At 35.1% G+C, this 13,488-nt stretch overlaps 1 protein-coding gene across 1 annotated transcript; it reads left to right on the top strand.

Annotated features, from left to right (window-relative positions):
- The first annotated feature begins 1,104 nt into the window (after positions 1-1,104).
- Positions 1,105-12,868, top strand: LOC113522515 (lysosomal acid glucosylceramidase-like). Its single transcript, XM_052895964.1, has 12 exons — positions 1,105-1,221; positions 2,340-2,467; positions 3,654-3,708; positions 3,963-4,101; positions 4,473-4,629; positions 6,385-6,545; positions 8,230-8,353; positions 9,228-9,341; positions 10,066-10,213; positions 10,935-11,014; positions 11,755-12,044; positions 12,650-12,868. Exons 1-12 carry the CDS (start codon positions 1,146-1,148, stop codon positions 12,747-12,749), a joined length of 1,572 nt encoding a protein of 523 aa, XP_052751924.1. The 5' UTR covers positions 1,105-1,145; the 3' UTR covers positions 12,750-12,868.
- Positions 12,869-13,488: the final 620 nt, after the last annotated feature.

Below are 13,488 nucleotides of genomic sequence, written 5' to 3' on the forward strand. Positions count from 1 at the left end.
AAGAATTTTTGAAATCGGTATAGTAGTTTCGGAGCTTATTCGTTGCAAACAAAAACACAAATGTTTCCTCTTTATGATATTAGTGTAGATTATAGCGATCCGCCCCGGCTTCGCACGGGTGCAATGCTAAGCGCAAAAAATGTGTTAATTTACGACATCACATTAGAAACGTCTAAAATTATCAGTGTTTCTCTGTTATATTATGTATAGTGGACCCGCCCTCGCTTCGCTTCGGGTACCATTTTTACCCCCGTAGGAGTTACTTTTCATAACACCTATGTCCTAAAAGTTAAAACTTACCTACCTATACCATGCTGGTGTGGTGAGAATTTTGAAGTTTTATTTAATACGCCTCGCGCGCTAGACCTCTAAAATTATCAGTGTTTCTCTATAATATTATGCATGTATTATATACATAAACTTTCCTCTTGAGTCACTCTATCTGATGAAAAAAACCGCATGAAAATCGGTTGCGTAATTTTAAAGATTTAAGCATCTGAGCCGCGCGGGTGTCTTACTCATAGATCTAAACTCTGCTCCGCACGCGCACTCCGCCTTGGTGACGCTCACTTCACAACGGGCCGTGCATTGCTTGGGTACCTCTGTCCCATTCGTGTTTCTACCATGAAGCAGTTGTATTTGCATGGCTGTGTTTCGGTTTGAAGGGTGGGATATGGTGTGAATTTACTGGGTACAGAGGAATAACACCCGAGTCCTCAGGAATGGCAACGCATGGGGGATAACATGGGCGAAACAGTATACTCTGTTATGTCCATGGTACTGCTCATGTCTATAGGCGACGGTTACCAATTTCCATCAAGTGGGCCGTCAGATTGTTTGCCATTCTATGGTATGTTGCATAAAAACAAATCAGAGAGATATACAAATTTGTAAAAAATACTATTTTAATATTTAATGATCTTATATAGACATTTTACCCTCTAATGTCTTTGTAACAGACATTATCTAGTTACAATTTTATTATATGTTATAGAATGAAAGTGACGCATGCGCTTAATTAATTAACAATACCTGCCGATGATAAGTATGTACATATAAATGGTCGACTGTACATTCAAAATTTAGTTATTATGAAACCTTTGTTCAATTAGTAACCAACTATATATTAATAGGAATTACTAAAAATGACTTTCTTCTTTAAAATAATTATCTTCACAACTCCTTTGTTGTTAGTTTTGTGGGCAGATGGTGTTTATTCTGGTAAAGAGACAAATTTTGTTTTTTTTTTTTGCACATTATACATAATAATAATACCTTTATGTGTATATTTCAATCTGTATTTATGTTACTGTATTTCACTTAAATTATTCACTTGTCATTGTATATTTTTAATTATAGTGCAATAAAGAGGTAAATAAATAAATAAATAATTTTTTACAGTAAAAATGGGATCGTAAGAGGATGCTCCAAATCATTCAAAAGTAACTTGAAGCTAGAATTCCTAAAGTGTAAAGGTTTTTTTTAATGTGTGAAAATGGAATGGTAACCCCATCTACCCTCTCTACGCTGGCGGGGCACCAGTGATAGATGAAGGATAGAAGAAGATGGAAAAAGTGATAGGTGAGGATGAAGGCAGGTTAGTTAGCCCTTCGTGAAGAATTCGACAAGAATTAACCACAATGATTTCCAGGGGGAACTGCATGGAGGTCGACCTGTTAGGGTATATTGCTAGCAATTATCGAATCACAACTATGGTTACCATTCGAGCAAAAACGGATAGCGACTCTTTACGGGTTTTTTAATGTAATGGTAACTCCGCTTGCGCTATCCGTATTCTATGGCGGAGTACTAGCGAAGGATGATAGGCGAGGATGAAGTCAAAGAGAAAATTTAGCCGGATTCAAGTAGGTCTTTGTTCCTTAGGGGAAAAATGACACCTCAAGTCCTTTAACTACATCAATACTGTCACGAGTTTAACATCAATTTTGTATTGTTGATTCGATTTCTGTTTTGCACTACTGCAGTCCACTCCCTACTTCCTATACTACTATTAGAGGGTTAGAAATCAACCAGATAGCAACAATCTTCTTCCCCCTTTCTCCCGTATGTTAAAGTGACAACGTTAAAAATATTAATACTGGGTCGTTAGAAAATGTAGGTGGCATAGAACCATAAAGTATAATAGTAATTAGATGGGTTAAAGTGATAACACATTCTGTTTAGCATGTAATATTTTTAAATCAAAATATACTATAAGCACTCCAAGTACTGTTTCAAGTCTGGTGCTGTTGGTTGTTGGTATTTTTCGTATGTAGGTTTCTACAAGGTGATTCTCGTTTGTATGTCACTATATTTAGAATTTCAATAATGGTCCACAGATAAAAAATGTGCAGCTCGGAAGATAGAAGACCGATCCGTAGTCTGCGTATGTAATGTGACTTATTGCGACGAGATTACGAGGGAGAGACCTGCTGATGGTTCATACATAGCTTACACTACGTCGAAGGTAAGGTCATACACATAATTTTACCAGAGAGAGACTTTGGACAAAAGTCGTTTGCTTGAGTACCTCTGTTCTATTCGTGTTTCTACCGTGAAGCAGTTATGTTTGTTGCTTGACTGTGTTTCGGTTTGAAGGATGGGTTTTTTTTTATTGGGTGATAATGGTATGGTAACCCCGTCTGTGCTTTCGGTATACACTGGCTGGGTACCAGTGGTAGATGACTGATGAGGAAGAAAGTAGGTCAGTTAGCCCATGATGAATTAAACTAGAATTAGCCACGATGGTTTTCAGGAGGAACCACATGGAGGTCGACCTGACAGGGTATATTGCTAGTAATGGGGCTATTTGACCCCATTACTAACAATCCTTTTCTTCCCTGAAGGGTGGGTTATGGCAGTGAATTTACAGGGTACAAAGGTATTATATTACTTTAGTCCTCAGGAATAACAACGTCAGCTGCCATTACTGAGGAGTAAGGTGTTATGCCTCTGACCCTGTAAATTCACTGACATATCCCACCCTTCAAACTGCAATACAGCCATGCAAACAAAACTGCTTCAAGGTTGAAATACGAATGGGACCTAGTACCTAAGCAAACGACTTTTATCCAAAGTCTTCCTCTGGTAGGGGTACTGATTGTATATATATATATATATATATATATATATATATATATATATATATATATATATATATATATATATATATATATATATGAAGTTTGCCATCACTGTATTGATGCTATATTCATCATCTCAATCAGTATACATTTAATTTTAAAACCGAAACACAGTCATTTAATAACAGCTGCCTGTCGACAAATATACAAAAAGAACAGAAGTAACTATGCAGAATGTTTTGTACAATTATATAGCTTGTATTATTCAATGCAAAATCAATACATGGTATTATTTTTCATAGTTTTATCTTTAATATGTTTATATAGTATTATCTGTATTTTCCTTTTAAATACAATGTTTGTATGAATTGCATACTTTGCTACAAACATAAATTACTCAAGCTGTACACATACGAGTATGTCATGTAATTCGATTGTAACTTAGCTACATCACAAATATAACTACTATTTAAATTTTATCGCTATGATCTCTTTTATGTGTTTAATAAATAAAAAAAATATGCTAAGGTTCAGCTCAGTGTGTATTAAAAATATGTATTTTTTTAACAGGCAGGCTCCAGATTTCTGAAAAGTTCCGGCGAATTAGAAACCTGTGACAGTGATGGTAAATATAGCAAATTATGTATGTGCTGCATCTGAAAATCATAAGTAAAAACTTCATTGATCGATAGTTTCGTAAATATAGGGTATAATTTCATACGGATTGCATAAATAGAATATGCTTTTTATATAGTTTCATACAAAAAAATTTCTCTCAATTTCGTTAAATTTGCACCAAACGACGGAAATACCCTATATTCTTTTTGAAACTGTGTAGTTTAAACCAATATGTAATTGATGCAATAATGATATTTTCAGATCTATTCACAACGGTACTCACCTTGGACCCGGATACAAAATATCAGACCATAGAAGGTTTCGGCGGAGCACTGACCGACTCTGCTGCTATCAACTGGAAAAATTTAAGCGATCCACAATTGATGCAGTATCTTATAGAGTACATGACCACTTTTATAAAAACTTTCATTTTTTCATTCACATTAAGATACAACTTAGAATGGCAAACAAGCTGACGGCCCACCTGATGGAAAGTGGTAACTGTCGCCTATAGACATGAGCAGTACCATGGACATAACAAAGTATACTGTTTCACCCATTAACCCCTCTCCCATATGTTGCCATTCCTGAGGAGTCAGGTGTTTTCTGTACCCTGTAAATCCACTGCCATAATTCACCCATGAAATCGAAACACAGCCATGCAAACATAACTGCTTCACGGTAGAAACACGAGTGGGGTAAAGGTGCCCAAGCAAACGACTTTTGTACAGAGTCTCCCTCTGGTATATACTAATTATTTTTCTTCCACAGTTCATACTTCAGCAGTTCTGGCCTCGAGTACAATGTAGTGCGAGTGCCTATTGGTGGAACAGACTTCTCGACGCACGGTTACGCATACAACGAAGAACCGGTTAACGACGCTGAACTGACTCATTTCAATCTTACTTCTGAAGATTATGACTTAAAGGTTACTTTGAGTTTTGGTATTTTTCTAACCTATACCTATTGGGGGGAAAGGGATTGTTAGTAATGGAGACTGAGAATCCCATTGCTAGCAATATACCCAACCAGGTCGTACGGTCGCGGTTCTCCCTGGAAACTATCATGGTTAATTCTTGATGAATTCATCATGATGGGCTATCTGGCCTGTTTTCATTCTCATCTATCACCCTTCACTGGTGCTCCGCCAGCATATCCCGTTAGTGCAGGCGGAGTTACCATACCATTTTCAACCATAAAAAAAACCTGTACTTATTACTGAACAAAGATTTCTATACATAGGTTGCGGGACAGCACCAACGACATCCTAAATATGATTGCAAGCAGGTTGGACTGCTCTTATATTGGTCACTGTTGTGGTATGTCAAATGCTTCAGCGGTGACCAAATTTGTTTATTATTTCTTTTTCTTTTATTTATTTATTTTATTGTAAGATTTATCAAAGGCAGACTTTGTACTGAAAGTCGTTTGCTTGGATTTCTTGAAATATCACATTAAACAACATAGTTGAGTACACAATTATGTAGTATTGTAGTATTTTTTATTATATTAAGAGGGAAAACATAAAACTGAAAATTATTCTTGGTAACTATTTATTTATTATGTGTGTGAGCATTGCGTCTGAGCATCTTTCGCTAGATTAGCAAAACATTATATATTTTGCCTTGCCACGATCGCCTGGACTATCGACTGGTTGGTTACCTATATCTTTCAAACAGAAACATAACAACGTAGGCACAGTTGATTCACAGCTTAGACACATGTGGGATATATTTTAAAATGACATGGAACTGAGTGAAAACAAATAAAATGAGAGTGCCTTTAGCCAGTGGCTAATATATTGGCTTAGATTATATAGATAGAGCATCGAGCCTCAAAAACGGGTCAACTTTTAGAGGCGATTTTCCACCGCGCGTTTTTCAAGCCGATTTCTTCCACGCACAACCACTCTTTGGAATCAACTTCCAGCAACAGTATTTCCGAACCGATACGACATCATAACCTTTAAGAAAAGAGCATATTCCTTTTTAAAAGGCCGGCAGCACACCTGCAATGCCTTTGGTGTTATGGGTGATCATGGGCGACAGTAGTCACTTACCATCATGTGAGCTGCATGCTCATTTGCCCTGTGTTATAAAAAAAACTTTTTGTACTAATTGCCAAATTAGCGGACTCGTTTTTTTATCAGTATTCTATAAGATATAATAATAAAGAGTATCTATCTATCTATCTATCTATATATTTACGCATAATATTTTATCTTGAAGTATTATTTAATAAATAAAATGAGTGTCTACGCATTATATGCATATGCAGAATTTGTAAGACAAAATAAATATAGAAGTTGTAAAGGAGACACTCATAAGCTATCTATCACGCAAAATGTTATGTATGAAAAACTTGACCCGTTTTTCTCGAAGCATTTCTATGAAGACATTGTATTTATTTATTTATTTAACTCTTTATTGCACCATAAATAAAAATATACAATGACAAGTGAATACAGTAACATAAATACAGATTGAAATATACACATAAAGGTACAAAAGGCGGTTATTGCAAGGGCAATCTCTTACAGACAACCTTTGGTTAAAGGAGAACAGATAGAAAAGGGCAGGTGGCGCAAGAGTGAATTAATAATTTTTCGTGCATAAAATACAAAAACGTGTATCTATATAATCTAAGCATATTGACAAGTAAATATATTTTATTAATATTTCAGATCCCCATGTTGAAAGAAATACTGAAAGCGTCAACTGCATCCATACATGTACTGGCAACGACATGGTCTCCACCGCCTTGGATGAAGTCAAACAACGCATTTGTAGGCCAAAGTTATCTATTGCCACAGTATTACAGAACATATGCCTTGTATTATCTGAAGTAAGTTTTTGTAGCACCTATATATACTGTAAATATAAAATTAATTATTTTTTTTATGCAACTTAGAATGGCAAACATGCTGACGGCCCATCTGATGGAAAGGGGTAACCGTCGTCTATATGTAGACACGAGCAGTACCATGGACATAACAGAGTACACTGTTTCGCCCATGATACACCCCATGCGTTGCCATTCCTGAGCACTCAGGTGTTATTCCTCTGTATTCTGAAAATTCATTGCCATATTTCACCCTTCAAACCAAAACACAGCCATGCATGTGTGGGACAGAGGTAACCAAGTAAACGACTTTTGTATAAAGTCTGGTAATGTAATTTGATAATATAAATAATCAAACCATAAAGTAGCATCTATGTCATTATATTTAATTTTCAATCAACTTGAAAAATAAGGAGGTTCCCAATTCGATTTAATTTTGTAATATGTTTGTTACCTCAGTCAGTTGTAAACCGATTTGGAAAACTATTTTTTTATCTGAATGGTTATAATTACAGAATGGTCTCATAGGAATTTTATCAAAATCGGCTCAGCAGTTTAGTTTTTAAGTCAAAATAACTGGTTTTTCCACAACTGAAGTCGATTTTAGTGGGGCACAATCTTTAATTATAAATAATTAATAAAATTAATTGTTTTTGGGAGGTTTAACAGTAACTAACAGTCAATAGAGAAGAAGGATTTTCGAGTGCCCACCTAATGACCTTGAATTTCGGAAGAAGGTGGAGAAACGACTTTTATACTACTTTGGTGGCAAACAGACATTCAGCCCTTGATGGTAAACGAAGTTATCGTAGCCTATGGACGCCTGTTACCCTAGGGATGTCACGCGCGCGTTGCCAACACTTAAGAAACCTCAATACGCCCTTTTTGAACAACCCCATGCTGAAGTCTCTAAAATTACAGAGAATTAAGGAGAGATGCAGGTTTATTTATTTATTTATAACTAGCTGAGCCCGTGAACTTCGTACCGCCTAAGAGTCGATTCTTTAGTTTTTTTAATGCTTATTCTGCTATTCAAGACGCATTTAAAAGTCAACAATTACATTATGTCAAAAAATAACACACTCAATTGTTTTCTCTTCCCAGAACCTCTCTACTAACACTTGAACTTTATGGTATGGCATTAAAGTTCAAATTGACTTTGGGATTATAGGATATTTGTATGGGAGTATAGAAGTGTTGTTTGTAGACTTTAACAGGCAATTTTTAAAATTTTTCTCTACGTAAAAATCAATCTCGTACTTCAAGGTATATATTTAAAAAAAGAATTAGCGAAATCGGTTCGGTTGTTCTCGAGATTTGCGTTTAGCAACACATTCAGCGATTAATTTTTTTATTATAGATGTAACCGTTTAAGCCAGTGATTCTCAACCACTGTGCCACGGCACTTTTGCGTGCCGCCAAATTTTAAAAGTGTGCCGCCAAATTTTGCAAATATTTAAAATTTTTGTCATAAACTATTTATGCAGTGTGTTGTAGTAAGTAAATAATTTTTATCTTTTTCTTTGTGTGCCGCCAAATTTTGAAATCGTTAAATATGTGCCGCAATAAAAAAAAAGGTTGAGAATCACTGGTTTAGGCTATCAATGTCATACGTCCACTCCCGAGACATACCTGTCAACATACAACCGCGTAAATAAAAAATATTTTCAAGGACTAATTTTTTCAGATTTATTGAAATGTACACAAAACTTGGTGTTCCAATTTGGGGTATTACTACAACTAATGAGCCTATTAATGGTGTAACAGGCAGTGGCCAAGTTAATTCACTTGGATGGCTCGCTGCAGACATGGTAAGATTTACTTTATTTCAAACTTTCGTGTTGTTTGCACATATTTTAAATACGCAAGTTTATTGATCTTGCTGTATGATATATACGACAACTAGATAGAGGGAGTCTTTGTACAAAAGTCGATTGCTTGGGTACCTCTGTCCCATTCGTGTTTCTACCGTGAAGCAGTTGTATTTGCATGGCTGTGTTTCGGTTGGGATATGGCGTGAATTTACAGGGTACAGAGGAATAACATCTGAGTCCTTAGGAATGGCAACGCATGGGGGGTATCATGGGCGAAACTGTCATGTCCATGGTACTGCTCATGTCTATAGGCGACGGTTACCGCTTTCCATCAGGTGGGCCGTCAGCTTGTTTGCCATTCTAAGTTGTATAAAAAAAAATACAAGATATTAACCTCATTTTTTACTACAATGCAGTCGATTTTTTTTATAGATGACAATAGAGTGGTAACTTTGTCTGCGCTTACGGTATACGCTGGCGGGTCACCAGTGAGAGATGATAGGTGACAATGAAAAGGCAGGTCAATTAGCACATCGTGATGATTACACCTGGAATTCAGCACGACGGTTTCCATGGAGACCACGTGGAGGTCGACCTGATAGGATATATTGCTAGCAATACCCGAATTACTAACAAACCCTTCCTCCTCATGCAGTCGAGTATGGACATTTAGCTTGTGTGCCATTGTCGAGTTTAAAAAAAAACAAATTACTATATAGATAACTTGAAGATATTTTCCAAAGACAATGTATCAGATTTTATTAACTGGAGATCCTATTATTTACATGCGAACGAAACTGGAATTAATTGATTATATCTATATCATAGACTAGATGAGACTTGGAAAGTCTTTAATAATTTTTTATTGCAGGGAAAGTGGATAGTGGAAGATTTGGGACCACTGATTAGGAATTCCACGTTCAAAGATATAAAAATATTGTGTGTGGATGATCAACGCCCTTTATTACTATATTTTTTTAATGCAGTAAGTAAATTTAGACTGAATTCTATTATGCGCTGACCTAGTTCTTTGGTATAAAAAAATCATGCTTATAATAATATTATAATAATAATAAATAATCCTTTATTAAGGTTACCAGGACCCTCCTTTTATATTTTAAAAATTATTACATATATAATTATAATTGATATGCAACGCAACACAACGGGTCATGTAGAAAAAATCCAGCCTACTTGCTAAAATGGCCAGAACGCAGTTGGGTTTGGCCCGCACTCTGCAGAGCAGTGACGCAGATCGTTTACGAATAATGGTGAAGAAACAATACACATGCATTTCCGCAAACATTCCCAATGCACTGCAGAATCGAGGCAGTCCCAACAACACCCGGATCGCATTAATTTTTTTTTAATTATGTACAATTCGTGGTAGTCACAAATTCAATCTCTAATAATATAAACCAGTGATTCTCAACCTTTTTCTTTTGTTGCGGCCCTTATTTAACGATTTCAAAATTTGGCGGCACACAAAGAAAAAGATAAAAATTATTTACTTACTACAACACACTGCATAATTAGTTTATGACAAAAATTTTAAATATTTGCAAAATTTGGCGGCACAGAAAAGTGCCGCGGCACAGTGGTTGAGAATCACTGATATAGACTTATAACTCATTTATATTGGTACCTATAGTGTACATTATTGTCTATGATTTTGTTAAAGTTTTTTTTTTTTATTTTGTGAACCTTAGATGGTGAAAGAACATCCAGAGTCCCTGAAGTACATAGATGGAGTTGCGGTGCATTTTTATTTGGATGCCTTGGTTGGTCCCGAAGTGTTCACTGTTATTACAAACAATTATCCTGACAAGTTCATTATGGCCACAGAAGGATGTGCAGGTGAGATGATAACGTCTGACTGTACATTATCTTCATCATCATTCTGTCAGCCTTTAACTGTTCACTGCTGAACATAAGTCTCTTCCTTTAGGGGGTTGTAGTTGTTGCCACGCTTGTCAGGAGGGTTGGCAACCGCAGTTAAATTTAGAGTTGGTCTAAGTGGAACGTTGCTACCCATACCTCACCCTCCCTTAGTCGCCTCTTACGACACCCACGGGAAAGGAAGGGGTGGCCTATTCTATGCCGGGACTATACGGCTCATCTTAATAAATACACACTCAACTGTACCTTTATAAATAGTAAATAGGTTATGATGTTACACACATAACAACAAATACAAGTTATGTATGTTGAGTAAATTTATTTTTATATTAATTTTACTCCCGCCAAAAATCAGCGCTGTAGCTGCGCGCGCGATATCTTTCTCAATATGCGAATACAAATTGTGCAAGCCGCTTAGATGAACGATTGCTCTCCACTGCGCCTAAATTAATAGATACGTCTCAAATTTATTTAAAATTGATTTGAGGAAGTACAATGTTTTTTTTATGCTGCCCCTGACGATGACGTGTTCGTGCTTTTGTAAAATTTGAAACAATTTTAAATACTTTTTAAACAAGATTAGGTTTTTTAAATTCTATGAATCTAAATTACTATTTGTGTTGTGATTTCTCCTTCTGTGACTTTTACATTGTTATCTAGATCGTATTTTTTCTTTTAGGAGCGGTACTTTCGTTTGGTAAAAGAGTCCAGCTTGGTTCCTGGGAGCGAGCAACGGAATACATAAAGGATATTTTAGAGGCAAGTTTTTGATATCATCACTAAAGTCAAACACTGTGGAACTAAAAAATTAATTATTTTGCATTCTACGTTATTCGATAGTAAATTAAAAAGCGTAACATTTGGCCAGTCAATAATAAGGGTTTGAACTTTAAAAGCAATCAATTTTGAAGTATCAGATCATATCAGCCTTTATCTGTCCACTGCTGAACATAAGCCTCTCCTTTGGTTTTACCAGTAGTTGCCACGCTTGACAAGCGGATTAGCAACCGCAGTTAGGCTTCTTTCAAATAGTCGTTAAAGTCCGAGGGAGGTGCTTATGAAGAGAAAAATTGTAAATATTGTCCGGATAAAATGTAAATATCCCAATTTTCTGTTTTCCATACAAACTGTTCCTAGTTGCTAATCCTTAACGGGTTTTCATATCGTCAGAAATGTAGTATGTACAGGTACTTTTTGAGATGGAGAAGAACATATGTTACTGTTTATTTAGATCAATCTTGTCACTTGTCACTAGCGACATAATGGTTCCATACTGTTCTGATAGATTGATTATTATTATAATTTAATTGCTTTCTATTTGTATATAATTTTTTTTTCGTTTGTTTTGTTTTGGTTTCTTTTGTTCTTGTTCTGTGCGCTACTGTGTGGGCCGCATGCTTCTCCGATTAAATTATTTCTTTCTTTCTTTCAATCAATATATTCCGATCATGCATACGAAAATGCGGGTAGAAGCTAGTTACGAACTTGTTCTTTTTCAGGATCTCAATTACAACTTAGTCGGTTGGATAGATTGGAATTTGGACTTAGACGAATATGGAGGTCCATCTTATACAAATGGTAACGTAGATTCCCCAATTATTGTATTGCCAGATAGTGGTGAATTTATAAAGCAACCGACATTCTACGTTATGGGACATTTCTCCAAGTTCTTACCAAGAGGATCAAAGAGAATCGCTGTCGAAGAGAGCATACCGCTGTCGTCCAAATCAATTGAGAATGTTGCTTTTGTAACTCCTGACAGTACGACAGTTGTTGTGCTTTATAACAGGTATATATTGTTTCTTGTTTGAGAAGTTATCAATATGAATTACTAGCTGTCCCACAAGTTTTAGTTGCGGTGAAAACTATCGCATATTTTTATTTAGAATACGGTCTATTTTATTTAAACCCTTCCAACCATTACATCTCGATTAATCATCATTATCATATCAGTTATTATCTGTTCTCTAGCAAATATAGGCCCTATAGACATACCATAAGGAGCATGATCGTGATTAATTAACCAAAAACTTGTATTATTACTAAGGCTGCACAAAGACTTCTCCATGGCGATCTGTATTTCGTCTCGTGTTTCTGTATTACTACTAGTGTTTCTGAATTAAAGAGTAGGGTAAGGCAATAAAAGATAATGTGACAGTCACAGAGGACTTAAATCCTCAGGAGTAGTAATAATAGAAGGAACTATGAATATCTCAGTGTACGTATATCTTACATCCATGATGCTGTTTATGTCTATAAAGGCTTGTTAGTGCTTTCATTAGGTAAATTACTAGCTTACAGTGAATAAATTATTTTAGGAAAAATCTAGTCATAATTATTTTGTTATTCAGTATTCTTGTTACCAAATTCTCTGTTACCATTTTATTGTTACAGTGAATCCAGAGAGAGAGAGGTCAAAGTGAAGTTAAAAGATCAACAAGCTACGTTAACTTTGGAACCTGAATCAATGTCTACCATTGAAATTAATGCATAAGTGGAAGTAATTAAGAAGGATAGTACAAATAAGAGGTTTTATTGTTTTTATTAATAAGTAAAAAGTTTACTCTGAGGTTTAAATTAGTAAATGTGTTAAGGTCCTGTGATAAAGCGGGTTACTATCCACTACATAATATATATATATATATATATATATATATATATATATATATATATATATATATATATATATAAATATTGATATTTGTATACAATTTTCTACAACTATGAATAAAGAATATAATTATTAATTATGTAATCTCCTATTTATTTATTATTAAATCATAATTTTAAACACTACATGTATATATTCATTGTTAAATATAACCTAAACTTTTCCTTTGTAAATAACAAATAATGAAACTGAACTTTGAACCAAAAAAACTACAAATTTAAGCTCAGAATAATATTAAACAAGGCTATTTCAAACAAAAAGATATAATTTTTCAGAATTTCCAATAGAAGTTATAATCTAACGGTTTTAAGTTTCCCATCATCAAAAAACTGCTGCTAATATCATGGATACCAAAAAAGGTGGCTAAAGATAACGATGTGCAATTTGAACATACAATTTTAGTAATTGCTTCAAATGGCTTTAACAGTTCCAGATTTTTCCAAATGCTTTCCACCCTTCAGTGCACAAATTTTCGAAATATATAGATGTTATAAGTATAGCCTGTTTTTGTTCTAAAAAATAATACTTTATGTAGTATGATTAACTCCATCTAGTTGATACA

This window comes from Galleria mellonella, unplaced genomic scaffold (assembly GCF_026898425.1).
Source record: "Galleria mellonella isolate WM207_F2 unplaced genomic scaffold, CSIRO_AGI_GalMel_v1 utg312, whole genome shotgun sequence".
Lineage (NCBI taxonomy): Eukaryota > Metazoa > Arthropoda > Insecta > Lepidoptera > Pyralidae > Galleria > Galleria mellonella.

What these genes read in the sequence shown, in the direction of transcription:
- LOC113522515 (XM_052895964.1), top strand. Translation starts at nt 1,146, where the DNA reads ATGACTTTCTTCTTTAAAATAATTATCTTCACAACTCCTTTGTTGTTA. An exon ending in TTGATGCAGTATCTTATAGA is followed by an intron (nt 4,102 to 4,472) that starts GTACATGACCAC and finishes TTTCTTCCACAG; the next exon opens with TTCATACTTCAGCAGTTCTG. An exon ending in TATGCCTTGTATTATCTGAA is followed by an intron (nt 6,546 to 8,229) that starts GTAAGTTTTTGT and finishes TAATTTTTTCAG; the next exon opens with ATTTATTGAAATGTACACAA.